The sequence below is a fragment of the Epinephelus fuscoguttatus genome, linkage group LG5 (assembly GCF_011397635.1).
Source record: "Epinephelus fuscoguttatus linkage group LG5, E.fuscoguttatus.final_Chr_v1".
Lineage (NCBI taxonomy): Eukaryota > Metazoa > Chordata > Actinopteri > Perciformes > Serranidae > Epinephelus > Epinephelus fuscoguttatus.
In genome coordinates this window covers 3,965,136-3,982,425 of record NC_064756.1, presented here as the reverse complement: position 1 = coordinate 3,982,425, position 17,290 = coordinate 3,965,136, and the positions used below count along the sequence as shown (strand labels likewise).

Here is a 17,290-nt window from a genome sequence, read left to right as displayed (position 1 = left end):
TGGTTCTCACTTTACATGTTTCATAAATAAACAGCCCTCTCAAATTTCCTTTTTTCCTTCTCTAAATGTAAAAAAAAAAAAAATTTGAACACAGACAGAGAGGCCTTTGTTCACAATTTTAAAAAGTATTTCTAATGTTTTTAAATACACAATGTGTAGAAATTTGAAGGTATAGGACCCTATAACTAGATTTATGTATTATTCTAGGAGCTTTTTTTTCATACATGACATTACAAGTGAACAGCACAATATATATATAAACATTTTCTATTCAACAACTCCCTTGATTTATAAAGAACAGCAATAGATTGAGATCATTTAATGTGTTCTATGTGTGACTTCCAACATAGTGTATGATCTATAATCACTCACAAAAAAATTAGTTTCATATTCTCCTTAAATTTCGGCACCATTAAATTCAGTTTTATTTCAGTTAGCCTCAATACCACCTAACACAATAAATAAATAAATCAGCAACCATCTATAGATTCATGTTACACTATAATTAGGCTATGAATATTATTACTATTATTACATATATTGTATAATTAGTATAGAATAAATGTTCTACACAGAGTGCTTAGAAAATGAATTTAAAATATTGTTATGGTATAAATCTGTGCTAAAGCAAAAAATACTTCTCAGCCACTGTTCATGACTTAAAGCAAATTAAAATCTAAATTTAAAGCATGTTATTACTATAATTATAATAATTTAAATTAGACTGAAAATTTTGAATTCCAAACATATTAAAATTATTATTAGTTTGTTTATTTATTAAATTATTAAAATGATTGAATTATTTTTTCATTATTAAAATTTTGCAAATGTTCCTCAGGGTGAGCTGAACTCAGTGACATAATTCTCATTTAATTTTTTTTAGCACAGTTCTCATAATGATTTATTGATATCAGCACAGTGGTGGATCCACACTGGCAAACATTTCATCAATTTGATTGACAATTAAAAACGTATAGACATGCTATTTCTAAAGATACACTTTTTTAAATCTATCACATCTTTTCTGCAGGCGTTCTGTAATATTATAAGATTTTATTAATAAACAGCAGACTGACATAAATGACCAGGAATACAGTGTCAGTGATGTCATACAGCTGAAAGCAGACTCAGAAGAGGGGTTCAGAGGCCATAAGTGTTAAACCTGCTTCACAAAGGTTTTGAAGGAAAAATAAATGATATTCATGTATAAATATACAGCCCAATTGCAGTTGTTTGAGTACATAATATCCACTGAAAGTTACAGGTGCAACAGAAATCTCACAATGACAGGAAAATGTCACAATGCTTTTGTTTATTGTAGGTGACATTTATATAACTCTGAAATTCTAACCTACAGCTGCCATTATTTTCCTCTGTAAGTATACAGTATGTGTGTTTATATTTGTATGCACAGAGTATAGTATGAGACTTTTCTTTCTTTTCTTAAACACCCGCTCCTTGTGGAGGACCTGCAGCCTGCTTACTTTCAGGGACATCACTTCTGAGTTTGAGTTAATGATAATAAACCAGATGTGACATACTCAACACACAGCCATCACGTTTCCACCACGTGGATCTGACTTTTTATTTTTGATTCAACCTTTTACAGTACTGTAACAAAACCAAAAAAATAAAATAAAAACAGAAGCAAAACCTGATGACGAAGACAAACTTTCATATGTTTAATTACAAAAGATGACTGAGGGTGTAAGGTGTGTGGGGGAAAGAAAAACATCTGAAGCATGGAGGTGGACTGAGCAGCTGTTTTCATTTACTGATGACATGTACAGGAGGGTGGCGAACAGTTCCCACGTCTGAACTGGCCCCGGGTCAGTCTAACAGCTGGTTCAGTACACGCGGGAGAGGTGGATCAAAATTAGGGCAATGAGGAAACCATCTATGTAGAGTGGATGAGGTCCCAGTTTAACCCTCCCTGTGTCATCCCAGTCCAATTAACCAGACCCCAACCATCCATTTTTCATGGCTGCTGGAGCCGGGCCACAGGAAACAGAGCGAGGACACAGTGAGAAAGAAGGATAGGCCTGCCGCGCTCTTTTCAGCCATGCAGTAAACAACTAAATATAACAACTGCCAAGAGCCATGGAGGGCTACCCTTACAAACACAGGGGGAGGCCAGTGAGAAGAAGAGGGCAGCCTAGGTTTCATAGTTGGGGTTCTTGCGGAGGATGACGAAGCCCTCCAGGATGGGGGTGACAGGGAGGTACTCCTCTGTGGCCAGCTCAGCCCTCTCGCCATGAGCCAGCAACACTGGCGTGGTGTGGGTCTGGAAACCTGTGATGGCCTTTGGCTTTCCTGCCTGGCCCACGACATCCACGGCCTGCAGACAAATTACGCACACAGACTCAGGTTAGACAGACGGTTCTCCTTTCACCTTCAGATCAGAGTTAGTGTTCTCCATCATCTCTACATAGAATACTTATTATATAGCTTGACAGGTCAGGTCAGATGTTGGTTTGCACTCTGACATCTTCAAGTAAAAAATAGCTCAACATTTTGGGAAACGCAAATTTTCAGTTTCCTGTGGGGAATTAGATGGCACATCTTTGGATGTAGTGAGGAATATGTAAAATATCCATCATGTTTATTTGTTAATGGTACTCGGTTCAACAGCGTGAAAAATCTATCGCCATTGCTGTTCGCTCTGTTTATCAGTGACCTGGAGGATTACCTACTACAGAATGGTTGCGAGCCTATTAACTTTGATGACACCGAGATAGAAAGCTATATCCAGCTTATGGCACTGATGTACAGTACAGGCCAAAAGTTTGGACACACCTTCTCATTCAATGTGTTTTCTTTATTTTCATGACTATTTACATTGTAGATTCTCACTGAAGGCATCAAAACTATGAATGAACACATGTGGAGTTATGTACTTAACAAAAAAAGGTGAAATAACTGAAAACATGTTTTATATTCTAGTTTCTTCAAAATAGCCACCCTTTGCTCTGATTACTGCTTTGCACACTCTTGGCATTCTCTCCATGAGCTTCAAGAGGTAGTCACCTGAAATGGTTTCCACTTCACAGGTGTGCCTTATCAGGGTTAATTAGTGGAATTTCTTGCTTTATCAATGGGGTTGGGACCATCAGTTGTGTTGTGCAGAAGTCAGGTTAATACACAGCCGACAGCCCTATTGGACAACTGTTAAAATTCATATTATGGCAAGAACCAATCAGCTAACTAAAGAAAAACGAGTGGCCATCATTACTTTAAGAAATGAAGGTCAGTCAGTCTGGAAAATTGCAAAAACTTTAAATGTGTCCCCAAGTGGAGTCGCAAAAACCATCAAGCGCTACAACGAAACTGGCACACATGAGGACCGACCCAGGAAAGGAAGACCAAGAGTCACCTCTGCTTCTGAGGATAAGTTCATCCGAGTCACCAGCCTCAGAAATCGCAAGTTAACAGCAGCTCAGATCAGAGACCAGATGAATGCCACACAGAGTTCTAGCAGCAGACCCATCTCTAGAACAACTGTTAAGAGGAGACTGCGAATCAGGCCTTCATGGTCAAATAGCTGCTAGGAAACCACTGCTAAGGAGAGGCAACAAGCAGAAGAGATTTGTTTGGGCCAAGAAACACAAGGAATGGACATTAGACCAGTGGAAATCTGTGCTTTGGTCTGATGAGTCCAAATTTGAGATCTTTGGTTCCAACCGCCGTGTCTTTGTGAGACGCAGAAAAGTTGAACGGATGGATTCCACATGCCTGGTTCCCACTGTGAAGCATGGAGGAGGAGGTGTGATGGTGTGAGGGTGTTTTGCTGGTGACACTGTTGGGGATTTATTCAAAATTGAAGGCACACTGAACCAGCATGGCTACCACAGCATCCTGCAGCGACATGCCATCCCATCCGGTTTGCGTTTAGTTGGACGATCATTTATTTTTCAACAGGACAATGACCCCAAACACACCTCCAGGCTGTGTAAGGGCTATTTGACCAAGAAGGAGAGTGATGGAGTGCTGTGGCAGATGACCTGGCCTCCACAGTCACCGGACCTGAACCCAATGGAGATGGTTTGGGGTGAGCTGGACCGCAGAGTGAAGGCAAAGGGGCCAACAAGTGCTAAACACCTCTGGGAACTCCTTCAAGACTGCTGGAAAACCATTTCAGGTGACTACCTCTTGAAGCTCATGGAGAGAATGCCAAGAGTGTGCAAAGCAGTAATCAGAGCAAAGGGTGGCTATTTTGAAGAAACTAGAATATAAAACATGTTTTCAGTTATTTCACCTTTTTTTGTTAAGTACATAACTCCACATGTGTTCATTCATAGTTTTGATGCCTTCAGTGAGTACTGTATGTGGATGATACAATTATTATGTCTACAATAACAGAAGGTTTACAGAGAAGCAATCGATCATATCATAAACTAAAGTCACAGTTTTTGGCAACAGAAAAACTGATGTCAGCAAATGGAGCAAATTAAGAGACTGACTGCTTTAAATAGCTCAGGGTCATCATGAATCATAATGGTTAATTTCAGAACACCATGGAGGAGCTGCACAAACAAGCCTCTCATGTAATGTTTGCCATCCTCTGTGAATTTAAAAGATTTGATTCACCTGTAGATATCACACTCGATCTTTCTGACAAGCTGGTGACACCAGTTATGTTGTACGCATGTGAAGTGTGGGGGTTTAAAGAACAGATATATTGGAAAAACTACTGCTCAGATTTCTAAAATATACCCTGAAAGTTAAAATGACAAGTAAAGTTAAAAGAGAATTACTGGCTGCTGAGGGAGGCTGATAGAGGGTGAAGAAAACTAAACTCAAAGTCGAATAATGTACAACTATTTGCTCAGCCTGCATAACACAGGTGTCTGTGTCACCATGGGTCTTGCAGGTTCAGCAGATACTGGATGACTGTGGCTAGTCTCACATCAGCTGGTTAAAACAGTTGAACAGAGGCTAAAAGATCAGTTCGTGCAAAAGTGGCAAAGTGAGCTCAGAAGTATGACATCATACGATATATGTATATCGAAATTAAAGAAGAGTTTAGACTGGAGAGGTGTCTGTTGCATGATTAGTCATTTTAGACGAAAGAACACCAGAATTTCTACAGTCACTGGAAGATATAAATGGCTGGACGGAAAGCTCTGTGATCATAGCCACATGGGAGATGAGTATCATATTTTTTTTTAAATGTCAGAATGTGAGATTAATGACTTACAGTGAAAGGTATTTGCCGAAGTATTATTCAAACCGTTCTTCTATGTTTAAATGAATTTTGTTATTGCAATCAGACGAGCCAAAAGTCATCTGTAAACTAGGTGCTTTTTTGAAGAATGTCCTTCCTTTGTTTAAGTAACATTGGTTGTACTTTGGCCACACTGTGTGTTATTGTTTTGGGACTGCATGTAATGTTTGTACTCCATACCATGTGACATGGTTGTGAGTCTAATAAATAAATGCAGACGGACACCATTCTCGTACTGAGAGAGGTATAAAACTTCTCATTTCATTCGTAGCAAGAAAGCAAATAAGCATTTGTCCAAAAATGTCAAACTAAGATGAAGTTTGAAGTGCAGAATTTCTGCACATATTCCTGTCTGACTATTCGTACTACAGATAATCTTCCTTGGCTTTACCTGTCCGACTCTGACGGACACAGGCAGTGGTCGTAGCTCCTCATCGAAGGTGACCAGCATACGTGGCTGCATGGCTGCGACCAGGCCGTAGAGAATGTAGTGAGACTTCCCCAGGATTACTGTAATGCACACAGTGAACACCCGGGGGAATATTACCACAGGAAAATCACTGATGTAACACAACCATCAAATTATAAAACACAAATCAGCTATGTCAAGTGTGTGTGGAAGCAGAGAGTTGAGTCAGGAGCAGCAGGAGGAGAACAAACTGACTGTTCTTAACGTCGAGGAAGGAAACGAGCACAGTGAGCAGTCCAGCCACGGCGACCTGACTCATCAGCTGCCTGTCGCTATGGTAGGGACAGAGTGTCAGTGTGCCTTTGCCCAGGTGAGTCAGACCCTGTGGAGGCAGCAGACAGCAGAGTCAGTAGTGACTCGTGCAAACAACACTTCCACAAAGTTCGACTTTTGTCTGGTACAGAGTGCCTTTTGTGTCGCCACCCACCTGAGCCAGTCGGACCATGAAGAGATTGTTGGGGTCTTTGGCATGATACTGTGCCAGTTGCCGCAGCATGGCAGCCAGACGGGCATTATTTGTGCCTGAGGAAGCGGAAAAAATGAAGAGCCTGTTAAATACGTGGAGAAAGTTAACACCAGAGGCACTCAAAGAGGAGGCGGCATTGTGCATCACTGAGAGTGACAATACACATTAAAGAGTTCGATGTTTATGGTTAATATTTCTGGTGAAAAACTTCAGCCACAGCAGCTTTATGAGCATCAACACATTAGTCATTCACAATGTTTTGAATTTGTTTAGTTTCAAACTTTCAGCATACCAAGCCTCAGTAAAATAATGACAGGAACATATTCACAGCATTGAGAACAGGGTGTCTACAGGTATCAGACATTTGAATTTATTGCTTTTCAAGACATTTTTAACCAAATTTAAGACATCTTTTTCTCATTCAAACACTGCAGGTAAGAATATATAAGCATTATGTATGAGTCCCTGTGCAGAGGTAGATTTTCTGTGTGAATACAGTTATTACAGTGAGTTAGGTTAATCTACATTGTGCCAACAGGTAAGTGCAAGTACAAAGTAAAAAGACAGTTTTAGGTTCAGCTGTAGTTTTAAAGGTTTGTAACATCAGAAATGTGGAATTTCACGCAGAAGAGCTTGAGTCAGTTCGACACAAATACGTTTAAAAATGGACAAATTAAATATGGGGTTCAACATTAACTTTTTTTACTTGCCTCGTCAGAAATTTGGTCAAAAATGCATCTGCCCCAAAGTCAATTTTTCTTTTATTTATCAGTGCTTATTAAATAACAAAAGGTTTAAGTCAATTTTCGTATTTAAACTTTATTGCAAATCCTTGCTCTCTAACTTCGCACACATCCTCTAACGCCACGCAACTACACTCCTGTTTTCAGGATGAGTGAAATGCTAGCTTGTGCTTCAGCTCATCAACTTTGTCTTCACTCACTTTCTCGTACATGCCTGATCAGTACCACGTGTGTGCAACTCTCATCTGAGATGAAAAGAAAGTAAGAGGGCTCACTCCTTAGCTACTTCCATCATGTTTCGTTCTTTTTGTACCATGTGCTGATCATGAAAGTGTGCTGCTAAATGACTGGCCCAACATGGCATCTTACTTGCCCTGGGCAATCAGGCAATTCTTATTATTGAACCCTGAAATAAGATAAAATGTTTGTGGGAATTATGACCTCACCAATTCAAATTTAAGGCTATTTAATGACTTTTAAGGCCTAATGTTTATATAATTTAATTAAAAATATTTTAAGATGTTTTAAGGACCTGCAGACACGCTGTTAAAGCTGTCCACCTATAACAGATAATGTACGATCAAGATAATATTGTTTTGTAATACCATCCTATTGAATGTACTCCACACACTCAACCATTTTTTAACCCCCTTTGTTTTTAAGAAGTTTTTAACCCATCTCTGTGAGCAACTGAAATTTAGAATTTCCTTACGCTGAAATGAAGTTACATTTTTAGCAGTATAATCAAATGGGAAAGATTTGATTTAAATCCCTTTTGTAACTTATTTCAGTAGGAAACGGTACAGAAGCTAAAAATGCTCTGACTTCTATGTCACTGGGATTTTAATAGTCATGATGTTGGCACTTCCCCAATTCATGACTTTGACTGCTGATCAGTGATTTTTTTTTTAATGTGATCTAAAAATGTCAAACTATTAAAAACCCAGAGGATGTCCGTACAAATGTGGTGGCATTTTTCCTTATCATACTAAATCGTCTAAAACGTCTTTAGGCTATTTGCAAATTTGATATTTTCCTCTGTTTTTTTGACAATTTTATTTAAAATCGCAAGTTGTGTTATTAATACTGGTACAGTGACTATTATATTAGCTATTCATGTCTATTTCAAAACAGGCTCCTGACCATCAAAGCCCAACACTCAAAAATTCTGACAACACTGTCTTGTACAGTCGCAGCCATCACCAAACAGTTAAACATTATTGTGTTTAATGCAGATAACCCAACTTACCGCTGCCCACCATGCCCATGGCAAAGATGGAGTTGTGTGACACCTCGGGGTCGGCGTCGTGGGAGAACTTGCTGAGGGTGTCCAAGATGTTCAGACGAGGGTTGGACACGGATATGAGAGCCAGGGCGAGGGGCACCGCTCGCCTCAGGGTGGGTTCACCATAACGCAGCTGATGATGTGAACACAGAGGGAATCAGAAAGTGTAATCAAGTCAGTGTAATCTAATTATTTTAATTAGCTGTCACATCCCAATATACAGAGTTGACACATGACTCTCTATGAGATGAGATCTTAGTCTGATACATTAAGGACATCGGGTTGAGTAGGTGACAGATCATAACAGTATAGACAGAAGAGATAATATAAGGACAAGGATCAAAAGTACACGTGATGTAATATGGATCAAAAGAAAAGACAAAAAAAGGACAGATGGTCTGAAAATATGAAAGGATGGTTGAGTCAAGACAACCAGACAAAAAGGTCTCTTTATCAACAGACACAGAGGACGGACAGATCAAAAGCAGTGTTACTGACCAGATGTCCAAATGTCCGCAGTGCCATTTCAGAACCAATCTCCTCTCCCATGGCAATCAGAGCAATACCGAGAACAGCCACACCCTGAGAGGAAGACAGAGAAATAAACTGTGTTTTACCTCCTGATATAAAACTTCACACACATCCATAACATAACTGATGAAGGAGCTGCTAAATAGACAGATGTTTGAGGATGATCGTGGTCATAGGTAAATTTCTACCTGGTGGGAGCCCATGTCAGCAGAGGTCTCCTTCTTATCTTTGTCCTTCTTATCCTTCTTGTCCTTGTCCTCCTCTTTTTCCTTCTCCTTGGCTTCATAGTGCTCGCTGCAGATGTGGAGAAGCTGCTGCACCTTCAGCACATTACCAGAACCTGAGGTGGAGGCAAATCATTACGGTGAGTTGGAGGGTTTGATGATTAAATCAGCAGACATAACATTATGAGTAGATCTGCATATGGGTCGCTTATACCATGTTTACAATACACAACTTCAGCCCTGATTTTCTGCTCGCTGTAAGTTTTTGGAGCTCTCCCGACAAAAGCCCAGGAGCAAATCGACATTGGCTCAGCGCTCACAAGTGGGCACTTTTGGGGTGGCAGTAGCTCAGTACATAGGGACTTGGGTTGGGAACCAGAGGGGTCACTGGTTCAAGTAACTGGTCAACTAGCCACGTGGCTGGAGAGGTTCTCTTTGGGGAGGCACTAAACCCCAAACTTCTCAGGGCGCCTGTCCAAGACACCCCCCTCACATGTATAGGTCCTGTTTGTGTGTGTGTATTTTGGGCCTGTGTGTATATGAGTTCTCCTTCTTCTCCTCCTCCTGCTCTTCTTTCTCCTCCAAGCGCTATGTGTGAACTGTTAAAATGCACAAGCTGAGAGGCTCACCAATGGCATAACATGGCATTAACAACCACTTACCGCCCCTGTTATATGGTAGCTAAACTCAGTCTCTCCTCAGAACTTCTGGAGCTCACATTCTCCCCAATTTAAGGACGTTTTATGCTGCTGTTGTTCTTCTTTGAGTTAGCTGCTAACTTCTGCTAATTGCATTTTAATTCTCCCAGCAGCGACCTGACCGCTCTAAAAGTTGTGTGGTGTGAACTTAGCTTTATACAAAAGCAGATAAACGTAGAGATTGTGTTATGGATATCAGTGTGTGTGCAAACAAGACAATAACTTTGGAGTTGCTGACAGACAGAGACTGACCTGCATATGCACAGATATCCACTAGGGTGTTGGCAAAGCTGCGGAAAGGTTCAGGTACGACCTGTAGAGCTGCCAGGGTCGTCTCAATCGCCTCTCCTTTACCTGTGGACAGTAAAAACATGCAGAACAGTTACAGCACCTATACTCCAAAGGTAGGGAAGAAAAGACACAATGATAGTGGAGATGGCCTTTAACCACACAAAGGTTTAGAACAAGCTGTCCGACATCACAAAGTACTTAGTTTTGTTCTCCTTTGAATGTTTTCCCTGCAACCTCTGTCACACTGTTTTGAACAACATCGAGTTATGAGTAGTGATTCTGAGGCCTGTGGCTTCCCATACTCACCCAGGTGGTTGAGTCCAAGGCCTAAAGGCAACCAGCGGGCATACGTGTCTTTCAGCTCCTGTTCACTCTTCTCCATGATGGTCTGGACGATGGTGGAGGTCACATCACCATTACAAGACCCTACTGCGATCATACCGCATGCCAGCGCCGTAACTCCAACAACCTGGAGATAAAACACACACACACTTTAATGTTGCTAAACACATGTAGAGTGCAAAGAGCCCTTAACACAAATCACACATCCATACCTCCATGCTGGATTTAGAGTCGCCCATGACAGGGAGGAGCAGAGAAAGGACATCTTCTCTGTTGGAGCCAGCGTAGGCCAACCCCAGTCTGAAACAGAGAAGACAAGGATCAAGACACACAGTCATAATGTGCTTTCACAAGATAACACTGACTCCAGAGGAGATTCAAGTGTTAGTGGCAGTGCAAAAAACAGGATAAAGAAATAAGTAGAGAAAAGTTTACAAGCCATATAAGCCTTGTTTTTACGGAGTAGTACAGTACAGTTCATTGTGCTTTTTTTCTGTTTCCACTGTGAAAAGTTGCAGCATATACTCTAATCCTCACTCAGAGAAAAAAAAGCATCACAGAGTGTCGTTCCTGTGGGCTACAGCAACACTAAACCCCTGAGCTTGCCTGAGAAGGACTGAATGCACAAAGCTGCTATTTCTAAATGTCCCATTGATCCCATTTATCGTCCACACGCCCTTCATCCTAAACTCTGGATCACATTTCCTTGTAACTAACGCTCTTATGTTTAACTTTCTGCATGTTAACATTCTCCTCACCCAAAGATGGCTCCTATCCTCATGACGTTGCTGTTGTGGAGGACGTAGTCAGAGAGCAGGGCGAGGGCTGGGTCACATTCATTCCTCACACCTGAGTTGACAATGCCACAGGCCAACAGGGCACCAGACTGCACAGAGAGAGGAGACGTAGGGGTAAGAATAACAAGACAGACACTGTAAATGCTTTCGGGGTTTTTTTCTTCCTACTGGGTTACAACCTTAAGAGTAACTATTACAGTGGACCATAGATAATCAATGTTCAGTCAGGAAGCAATCCCAACAGGGCTGCAATCTATTCAATACAATAGATTAATTAAACTTTTAGCTAATGTGTTGTAGAGCCTTTCTTGAACTGATGGCATGTACAGTAGAGTATGTCATTAAGAAACTGTCAAGATATGAGAGGCAGAGCAAACATCTGCAGATGTTGAGATGTTTTGGTAAAAGGCTGTTTTATTACCACCCTATCGTTATTCAGAATTATTCTTAACTTTACTACAGTAAAGTTTCTGATGCGTACCTTGATGTAGTCCTCAGAGGAATAAAGATATTTGTCGATCTGTGTCAGACCACCGTCCACGTCCCACAGCAGGATCATACCCAGGGAGGCTGCAGCGCTCAACATACCTGAGGACATTTTTATCATGATTAATCACTGAACAATAAAATAAAATGAAATACAACAATCACAAATAGGTAGTTTATTTATGTGTTTTCTTTTACCGTGGTCCTTGTTCTTGTACAGCCATTTGTTGCCGTCGTCTGTGAGCAGCTTGTCCTGTCCGAAGGCTGCGTTGACGAAGCCGTTCACAAAGGAAGAGGCCAAGTTCATACGAGCGGAGTCCACCTGGGAGCCACTGCCTCCAAACCCTGTCACAGAAAGCACAACGGTCACATAAACAATCAGTAAACAAAAATAATTTTCAGTTTGTTTGCCACAGCAGCCGTCCTTATTCAACATACGTAATGACTGTATCTAGACTGATTTAGACTGAGTTATGACTCTGTCACCAACCAATACACCAAACATGAACACACACAACCTGCAGATATGAACTCACTGTTGTTTTCCAAGTGTGTTTTGTAGATGTCGTCTGGGACTTTGGGTTCCATGATGTCCAACTGTGGAGGACAAGATGAGTTTTAATATTAGTGAAGGTGAAATGTGTTGAGTCATCATGACAGTGTCACAAGTTCAACTTATTATCTCACATCGACTCCTACGAACCCTTATCCAGTATCATTTTGGCACATTGGTGCAGATACTGACCTCATTAATCTGATCTGGTAACCGCCCATGACACAGCCAATCTGCATTTAATACTGTTGGTTTTCTTTTTGTTAATGTCACAAAAAAAATAGGTGTCCTGCCATCTTACCTCTCTGGCCAGGGCCAGGAAGTTGCTGTTGAGCTGCACGTTGGACATGATCTCTGTCAAGTCCTCGTAGTCCTCTACGTCCTCATTGAGCTCCAGGAACATGCCATGGCGACCCAGCATGAAGGCCATCTGCTTCTGGATAACTCTGCAAGGCAAAGGAGGGTTTGTTTTAATGCACCCCCCACTATGACACGGTGAGCCTTAAATTACACGGAGGGAGCATACTTGAAAAGGGCCAACCAAAAAAAAGTACAGGAAGAGAACAGGGTCATCTTGTGTGCTCCAGCAATAGTGTTTTAATAGTGTTTACATGTCTTTGCAGGATGTGAAGATGTTTTCTACGAGCTCCACATCGTTGAGCATCAGGGCCAGGCGCAGGGCCTCTGGATAACGGTTGAACTTCCTGAAGATGTTCAGGGCACATCTCAGCAGCGCTGAGTTTTCTGGCTCGGGAACGTAACTCACACAGCTGGAGGAGTGATGAAGAGGAGATTACGTGGGCATATTTTACTCAGCAAGTCCTGTTTTTGAAATGCATACAACATGCTACAAAATAAGGTTAATGAAAAACCTGAACATACCTAGTGAGGTACAGGCAGACTTTGCCATAGGCATTTTCATCGATGTAGTCCTCCAGCATGTCCAGCCTCTCAATCTCCATCAGCAGGTCACACGCCTCATGCTCGGCATTGTGGGCCATGTTGTAGGGCACAATCTCCTTCACTAGTTTCAGCAGTGTCTCCTGCTGCGTCTTGTCGTTCTCCTCCACCTCCTGCCATTCTTTAGCCACCTCTCCAGCCAGGTGCCTGGACGACACACGGACAAAGAGAAACTGTATTTGTCACCAAAAAAATAAGCAAACAGTAGATACAGTAGAAGGCGAGCAAAAACATTAAAATTTCCCTGTTTGTAATATGATTAAACACCCAATCATCTGCCCAGTTTTTATATGAATGCTGTCTCTCCAACATCAGCCGTGCACTTCATAATTCCATAAACTGACCTTTATCCCGTACTCCACACACAATGTGTGTTATGGCAACATTGCACCCAAGCAAATGAAACTAACCCTTACCAAACAATACATTTTGCCGAGACGTAAATTAATCAGAAACTCTATAGCCAGCTAATGTCCAACCCAAGCTTCTGCACCCCTAGTTTTAACTGCTCAGTGTGATACTTCATGAGCTACTGATGTGGCAGTGAACCGTATCACATAAAGCCCAGTTCAGACCAAAGATTTGTGAAAAGACAAAACCATTTAAGAACGTTGCAGAGAAAAGTTGCAGCAATCTGAGCCTGACTCAGGCTGGCTGATGGTGTCACCTGACACTCAGCTGCTCAAATCACAGGCAGCTGGTTTTAAAGCACGTCACCTGTGTCAACAGCCAATCAGCATGTAGTGAAGCCCACTGGTCAAGTCAAAATGACCGCAGATGGTGTGTCGGCTTGCTGCCGCAAGTGCTCCGTCCCAACCGAGCCCTCTGTTTCCGTCCTCACAGTGTGCTAGTGTTGGACGGTGGGGTCGCTGCTGCTGCTGCTCCCTGTCTGTGCTTATGCCCCGCCCTTTTCAATGTTTCATCACTACTACAAATGCAGCTGTAGCCAGTATCTCACCATCACTATCCTCATTCAGATTTTAAGAAGCTATAAACTATATTCAGCCAGAAAATAAGCCAGAAGTGCAAAGAGTTGTTGCACAGAGACAATACACTGTCTCATTTAGTTGCACTGGAGTGAATGGACAGGTATCTGCTTGTTTGAGCTCGTCTTGTTGCAAATCTTTGGTCCAAACTGGGCTCAACAGATAACTACCATCAAAATACTCTGCATCTCCTCTTTTTTACAATGCAGCTTCTCCAATAACCACAGGGGTGTTACAAGCATTGGCTGAAGATGCTAAGTGTCTTACCTGACATATTCGTGACCCCAGGAGGCCAGCTCTTCTTGGGAGCCCAGCAGACGGTACTTCAAACACTCCCTCTCACCGCTCATGGTCATGGCCAACACTGACACCACATCCGCACAGAAACGCTGCAAATACAAACACCATACACAGCTTAAACTTGAGGCCTTAAATCAAGACAAGAGCTGAAGTGATTAGTCAGAGAATAGTGTAGTTGTTTATCAGAGCATTAATTAGCCCCTGTTGATAGTCAAATCGCTAAACATGGCACATGGAATTTCCGAGAGGCCGAGGTGGCATCTTCAAATGGAACATTTTATTCTAACAGCAGTCCATAAATCCAAAGCTGTTCAATTTATTATCATGTTTAACAAAGAAAAGCATCAAATTCTCAAATTTAAGAAGCACGAAACCAGCAAATAGTTGGCTATTCTGCTAAAACAAAAATGACTAAAATAACTATTCCATTATCAAAGTAGTTGCGACTGATCATTTCAACTCTAACTCCTTTTTCATGTGGTGATTCTGCTGAGAAGTAGGCGTAAAAATGCACGACCTTCATCATTTTCTGGCAGCACAGCAGAGCCTTACCTTGTTCTCTCCTGGAGCCATGCCGTCGTAGATCTCTTTGAGCTTGCCATAGTGTGGGCGCAGGAATTTGAGGGGCTTGGGGACTGAGGTCATGGAAGTGGTAGAGGAACGGATCTGTCTGCGCAGCTCTTCCAATGCAGGACGGTACAGCGCTGTGTTCTTCTCCTGCCAATGTGTAGAAGAAAATTAGAGGGTTTTTTTTACTTGTTTTACACCCTGACACACACACAAGAGTTGTGAACAAACAAAAACAACTAAATAATACTTACACCCAGTCTCTCCACCATCATCTCCAGGTCCTCTTGTAACTGCTTGTCTTCCTCTGACTGAGAAGTAAAGAAGACGAGAATTAACTTATCTGTTAATCAAAATAATGAATGTAAAGAAACAAAACCTCGTTGGCCTCAGACGGGACAGAGATGATCTTAGTTTTTGGTGGATAATGTAGTGATGACAGTGACAGTCTTTATTTACTTTTGCTGCCTTCTTGAAACAACACATCAGCACCTTACAATGCTAGCTATCTGACTACTGCTGTTGCTGCCCTGCAGAACAGTACAATGTGCTGTTATTACTGCAACATTAATACCCATAGGGACGAATTCTGGTGAAAGTGAACATGTTGAGTATTATTAGCTATCTATCATACACAATAAGGAACATTTAACACTAGCCACCACTAAAATGAAACTACATTTTCACAGTAATGCATTTTTCTTGTCTGCAAGATCCTTTGCCAGGTAACCAAAGCTACTGTAGCCTGTGTTTTGCTCATTTAATTTTATGTCTCAAAAGCACATTCATTTCAGCATACAGTTACTCTGCTGACTCTAAATCCATTATGGTATATTTTTGTGCATCGTGACAATGATGATAATTTAATTCACTGTCCTTTAATTGTAATTGTGCTTTGGCAACATATCTCAAATACCATGCCAATACAGTCTATTGAATTGACATGCTAATCAATAGTTGTTTTCACATGGCTATAACAAACTGGAACAAAATGATCTGACCAGTGACACTTGGCGCTGCTAACTGACAAAGACGAAAACAGCTAAACTGCCAAATCAGTTTGTTTTGAAACGGTTCGGTTAATGCAGGTTAATTGATTTTAAGCTGTGAAAGTTTATTTCACTTCACATTAGCTGCTGTGTCATGCAGCACCTTACCAATGTTAAACCTGGCTAGCTGAGCATGCTAGCACTTCAGGGGGCAAAGCTAACATTGATGACAGTACATCCAGCAGCGATAACAACCAGCAAGCTAACGTTAGCTCACCGGTTGAGTCAGGCTAGGCTAACGCTAGCTAGCTAACTGAGCGAGTTCGTCTCTGCGGCTTTAAATGACCGCGAAATTCTACCAAATTAAAGCGATGGTGCTTTAAATGAGAAATTATGTATTCGTTACCGAGAGTGTGTCTGTCGTGTATTTTGATTTAAAATGACTTCGGCCTGTTCAACCATGTTGTCAAAGCGGCAGTGACTAAGGCAAAATAACACCTCTGCGCATGTAACGTTAGTTAGCTCACACTTGAATGAGTAAAATGTCCAAACTTACCAACTCTTGCTCCTCTTTCTTCTCCTTGTCCTTCCCGGAGGACTGCTGCCCCTTCTCCTTGTCCTTGTCCTTCTCATCGGTCTTTTCGGGCTGCTTATTCTCTTTGTTTTTTGCCTCCTCCATAGTTGCGGCTCTGTGAACTGTCGGCTAGCAAACGGAACTGAGGGGGACCTTTTCTTCTTCTTCTGTGTAATAAATGTGCTGTGATTTTACTGTAGCGCCCCTGCTGGTGGAGAGTTGATACGGCTGTGTGTGGGTACTTCAAGTCCAGCAAAACAACGGGAATTTCAAGAGGTGGCCTATCCTCACGGTTAAAAGAATAAGAAATATAAGGAAAGAATAAGGAAAAGATATATTTAATTCTCACTTCTTCCTCAGATGAAACAGCTGAACTTCAACACTGTACATTAGATTTATTCAACAATGAATTCATAAGATCAAGATGGAATTCTGATGCAAATAATTGTACATACTGCAAAAGGGGAATTGAAAGTTCAGCACGTGTTTTTCTATTTTCAGTCAGTCAGGGGCATAAATAAAGACAGTGTGGGCAGAGAGGAATACATCTGTGTTCAGAAAAGAAACTCATATTAAATCATAAATGGTGCAATTTTCTTTATGTGCCCTCAAAAGGCAAACCCAACTCCATCATGGTTTGCTGTTTTTGTAAAATAGTATAAATCTATGACAGATTACACAATTATTCTACATAAACTATGAGAAAAATCCACAACTATAAAAGACTAGTTATCTAAATTAATAATTTCCTATTTTCTTTTGTAGTTTTTGTGATATACAGATATGTAATGATGATTTCTGGGTA

At 41.3% G+C, this 17,290-nt stretch overlaps 1 protein-coding gene across 1 annotated transcript; it reads right to left on the bottom strand.

Annotated features, from left to right (window-relative positions):
- Nucleotides 1-1,555: 1,555 nt before the first annotated feature.
- On the bottom strand, nt 1,556-16,647 carry psmd2 (proteasome 26S subunit ubiquitin receptor, non-ATPase 2). Its single transcript, XM_049576904.1, has 21 exons — nt 16,468-16,647; nt 15,177-15,233; nt 14,908-15,072; nt 14,323-14,444; nt 12,992-13,216; nt 12,721-12,879; nt 12,411-12,555; nt 12,093-12,153; nt 11,755-11,901; nt 11,552-11,658; nt 11,032-11,159; nt 10,486-10,573; nt 10,238-10,400; nt 9,893-9,994; nt 8,907-9,058; nt 8,686-8,769; nt 8,152-8,320; nt 6,121-6,215; nt 5,889-6,015; nt 5,616-5,734; nt 1,556-2,338 (listed from the first exon to the last, which is right to left on the bottom strand). The coding sequence occupies exons 1-21, from the start codon at nt 16,588-16,590 to the stop codon at nt 2,156-2,158; spliced, it is 2,721 nt and encodes a 906-aa protein (XP_049432861.1). The 5' UTR covers nt 16,591-16,647; the 3' UTR covers nt 1,556-2,155.
- Between the last annotated feature and the right edge of the window lie 643 nt (nt 16,648-17,290).